General features: G+C 32.2%; 1 protein-coding gene across 1 annotated transcript in view; it reads right to left on the reverse strand.

Moving 5' to 3' along the window:
• Window positions 1-628: 628 nt before the first annotated feature.
• The window catches only part of LOC107678738 (1-phosphatidylinositol 4,5-bisphosphate phosphodiesterase beta-1-like), a 72401-nt gene continuing 68063 nt past the window's right edge, over window positions 629-4966 (reverse strand). The window contains exons 30-32 of the mRNA XM_016474115.1: window positions 3946-4003; window positions 3772-3858; window positions 629-1255 (exon numbers count right to left, since the gene is read on the reverse strand). Of these exons, the coding sequence (XP_016329601.1) occupies window positions 1052-1255; window positions 3772-3858; window positions 3946-4003 (349 nt within the window). The 3' untranslated portion in view covers window positions 629-1051. The remainder of the gene's footprint in view (window positions 1256-3771; window positions 3859-3945; window positions 4004-4966) is intronic.

A 4966-nucleotide genomic window follows, 5' to 3' on the forward strand; every position in this document is an offset into this window, starting at 1 on the left:
AAATCAAAAGAAAAGAAAAAACAAAACATGAATTTAAATTTTGCTTAAAAAATGACTATTTTAAGGGTGAAATATAGTTAATTACACTTAAAATGTCATTTTAAAATATAATGTTTAGGTGAAATGACAAAGATTGGAAAAAGAAAAGAAAAACATGGCTAACATTATTAGAAGACTTCATGTAAATAAAAATGAAACATAATAAACCGGTTAACTGTAAGAGTCAGAGAGAGGGTGAAAAATAGTGCTGATTTTTTTTTTTGATAAATGTAAATATAATTTGACAGGTTTTGGTGCACAAAAAAAAATATATTATAGGACTTAACTCCCAATAATCCAAAAAATATATATATTTTGCTGAATAAAAAGAATTTAGAGGTAAAATATGGTTAATTCCAATTTAAAAATGCACATATCTTATTTATTTTTCTTTAAGCAAAATATATTTTGGGGTGAAATATGACCCAGACAGGGGGAAAAAAAATTGAGAACTTAAAGTAAATAAAAAAATGTATTAATTAATTAAATAATAAATATAATGTGACCATTTTGGCGAAAAAAAAAAAAAAACTATTTTAGGGTTGAAATAAGCGTTAAGTACAATTTAAATTTAAAAATGCAACAGACTAATTTATCTCTAAGCAAAATATATTTTTGGGGTTAAATATGACCCAGATTGTTGTTTTGGGTTGAACTGTCCAGGATGTTTTTGTAAGATTCATCCGATAAAGATAATTGATGGCTACAGTATCTCAATGCAGTGTCATGACCTGCGTTCTCTTCCATTAAAACACTTTTACTTTTACTCATTATTATGAGAAGCAAAACAACAAAACACAAGAAATAATTCAGACTTGAATCTTAGTGTGTATCCACAGTCAACGTAAAACAAATGCATAACTCCCAGCGCGACATGAAGCCGTGTTTCTGATGCGACGCTCCGTGACTCGGATCCACAAACTCAGTAGTAAACGCAAGCCTTACAAATCTCTAATATGTTAATGAAGGAACATAAAAGTGAAGTGGGAAGAGATCCTGAAGGTTTCTGGCATCAGTCTTTCTTCTCCTCCTCTGTGTCGTCTTCAGACTGTGCTCCCTTCTGCATTAGTTTCTCCAGCGTGGAGGAAGAAGAGGGCAGAACCTCCTGCTCTCCGTCCTCAGTCTTTCTCTTGGTGCTTTCCTGCACAAACTCCTGGATCTCCAGTGGAAGCCGCCGGAATTTGTCCTGGTATTCCTGATCCAGGTCATTCTGGAGCTGCAAACACAGGCCAAAATATTACAGTTCAAGTCTACAGGGAATCAAAAATGACCTTTAGTGCATCATTCAAAATCGAAATCCTTCCTTTTTTGACTGACAGCAATAGTTTTGTGTACTAGGAAAACAAAACTTCTTCCAAGTCCAAAATGAGCATTTATTGAAACTCAACTGCAAAAATGTTTCATTTCAAACTTTAACAGCCACATTTACACATCAGTGAAACCTATTATATATTCAGAAACAAAGTCAAAGTGAGGTAATAAGGAGGTTAACCAACAATAAGACATAAATAATCAAATATAGAAAAGTCTGTGAAAAAAGCAAATAGAGTCTGACAGAGGGTGGAAAACATCCTGAAAAAATTAATTTGACCGTTTTTGGTGAAAAAAAAACAACTTGACTAACAGTATTAGAGGACTTCAAGGAAAGAAAAATTAAACATAAATAAATAATAAATGTGGAAAAGTCACATTTATTAGGCAAATAGCAGCCTGTTTAATTGTAAGAGACAGAGAGAGGGAGGTAAATGGTCCAGAAAAAAAATAGCAATTTAAATAATTAGATAATACATTTAAATTTATTATACATTTATCATACATTTAAAATAAATTTGATGTTAAAAAACAAAAAAACAAAAACAAACCTTGACTAACATTATTAGAAGACTTCAATTTTTTTTTTAAATAAATGAATAAATAATAAAAGCTGTAAAACTCAAAAAATGTAAAAAGCAAATTAAAATCTGTTTAATAATTGTAAGAGTCAGAGAGAAGGTGGAAAATGGTCCTGCAAATAATGTATTAATACATTTGATCAATTTAAATGTAATATAATAATAAACTTAAATTTATCATAAATTTAAAATAAATTTATCATAATTTTTTAAAATAAATTTGGTGAAAAAACCATCACTAACATTATTAAAGGACTTGAAGAAAAAATGAAAAACTTATAATAAAAGTCAGAAATGTCAATGAAAAAAGCAAATAACAGCCTGCTTAATTGGAAGAGAAAGAGAAAGGGGGAAAATCATCCTGAAAAAAATCCTAGACTAACATTACTAGAGGACTTCAAGGAAAAAATTAGATTGAAAGAACAAAATAATAATAATAATAATAATAATAATAAAGACTCCTGCAAACATCATCATTGTAAAAGTGCACTAATGGTCATGCAGCATTATAAACTGTCTGTCTGACCGCAGCAGACCCTCCGAGTCGATGGCATGGACAGTAAAGTGACACGGGACAGTATTGACAGATATGGATCAATATTCACTAATGCTGCGGCAAATCCAGGCCGTTCAGAGCGCCAGTGCTCAGGAATGACAAATCAACACATCAGCGTAGAGATTTCACCACATCATTCCTGTTATTCACACAAAACACTGAATCTGAATAAAAAACACAAAGGCACATCATTTACAGAGCTCAGGGCTTGCAGGAAGGGAGTCTTGACTTCATGCAATATGATTCAGATCATAGGCCAATCAAAAGAAAGCGGCAACTGGGAGAGATTTCAGATTTGATTGGGAATCAGATCTGTACTGCCATGCTGAACACTGAAAAGCACATTTCCTCTGTTTCTGTATTAAGGGCAACACTAAAAATGTGCCATATGATCAGAGTGAAATTTTCCAGAAGCTTCGCATCTGAGATATTTAAATACTCCTGACAGCTTATGAAATATTTAAAGCGTTAAGTATTTAATATTTTAAGGGTCAGCCCTGAACGAACAGTCTGTCATCGTTCCCTCATGCTGTTAAAAACCTGCAGAAGGTCTTTCAATGATGAGTGAATTTGCATTAACCCTATAAAGCCTACTGTATCATATTTCATATGCAGATTTCCGAGGCCTCTAAATGATCAAAACCTTGCTGTTAAACCTGTTGCACACAATCTACTGCACGTCTTCTGTCGTCTGATTGATAGAGTTATTTATAAAGCTATTTTAGTGTAATTGTACAAACGTCCAGCTTCAGCTGGAGCTTCTCGTGTCAAATCTTGACTGATTTTGATAAAGTAAACGTCAGAATAACTGCAGTAATATCTCCAGATGAACACTTACTGGACTGAAGCAGCTCAGCTTTACTTGATTCTCCATCAATCATGTTTTAGAGTCTCAAATCTGATCCTCAGGATCTTTTGACAAGCGTTTGTTTCCTTTACTTTCACTGTTCCTCAGTCAGGCTTTACAGTGTTAAAGTTACAAAGCATGCTGGTGAATGACAGCTGCAGAAAATCAATGATGATGGTTGTAAAAAATGCATTGATCTACAGTGTCATGATGCAACAAACTCCAAATCTCATCGGTCAAACTTCCTAGAAAGCCTCCACACTGGCTTTCACGAGACGAGTTCTGCTCATATAACAATAACAGTGATCATAATCACCTGCTGTGCTCATTTATGTGACATTAAACTCCAGCTGAGATGACATTTAGAGATCCGGCGCTCTGCTGATAGTTTTGGCTCTTTTTATTTGTTATCATAGTAAAACACAGTAAACTCTTACTTTGGGTTTCTCGTCTAATATCTGCTGCAGGATGCTCTTGTGGGTTTCTACCAGCTTCTCGTGTCTTTTAGTCTGCGCGTCTTCCAGCTAGTGATAGAGAAGACAAACACTGTGAAGTGTGAAGAGTCATGTTTGCTCTGGTTTTTGATGATGAGAAATGAGAAAGTCTTTCACCCTCTTGATGTGCTGCACCACCTCGTTCACATACGACCTGTTGATCTCCAGCTTCTCCCTGAAACCAGACAGAGACTCTTACAGTGTCATGCGAGGCGTTTAACAGTGTTTTATTGCCATCTAGAGGACCGTTTTAAAAAGAATCATCAAAAATCCTTCCATTCCCTTTCTTTAATTGCCTCCCAGAACATTAATAAAAAATAACCTGAAAATAATCTTTTTTCTCTCTCTCTAAAGAGATCTGCAATTAGTTTGAAGATGATTATTTTATATTAGCATTATATAGTATAAACTGTGTGTAATGTATTAATGTTTTTGTAATATTACACATACTGTATAGTATAGAGCAAAAACAATAATATTAATGAATTTATGTTTCCATACACATATACAGAAAGTATGATAATATTCTTAGATTATTATTTAAAATTAAATTCAAATATATTACATCATTTTTAATCATTTGTTGTATTATTTATACAAACATACACACACACACACACACACACATACTCACATATATATATATATATACAGTGGGTACGGAAAGTATTCATATATATACACACACACACATATATATATATAGATTCACTAAAAAGTATCATATTGACCAACACTACAAGAGAGATTGCAAAGCATTTTTTTTCGTGTTATTTACATACTTTTATAGTCTTTTTTTTTAGTTTTAGTTCTAGTAGTTTTGTTGTGCTTTTTGTGATTTTCTTAGTTTTTAATATTTCTATATAGCTTTATTGTAGTTTTAGTGTTAGTAATTTTAGTACTTCAGTTTATTTCAGTTAGTTGCCAAGGCAAGTACACACACACATTTTTATACATGCGCGCACACACACACTCACATATATATATATATATATATATATATATATACACCTGTACACATATACAGAAAATAATAGAATAAAAAAACTATGACAGGTAATTCCAATAAAATTATAATATATTACAATATAAAACAATGCAATATATATATATATATATATATATATATACAGGATAT

Source organism: Sinocyclocheilus anshuiensis, unplaced genomic scaffold (assembly GCF_001515605.1).
Source record: "Sinocyclocheilus anshuiensis isolate Anshui unplaced genomic scaffold, SAMN03320099.WGS_v1.1 scaffold208, whole genome shotgun sequence".
Taxonomy (NCBI): Eukaryota; Metazoa; Chordata; class Actinopteri; order Cypriniformes; family Cyprinidae; genus Sinocyclocheilus; species Sinocyclocheilus anshuiensis.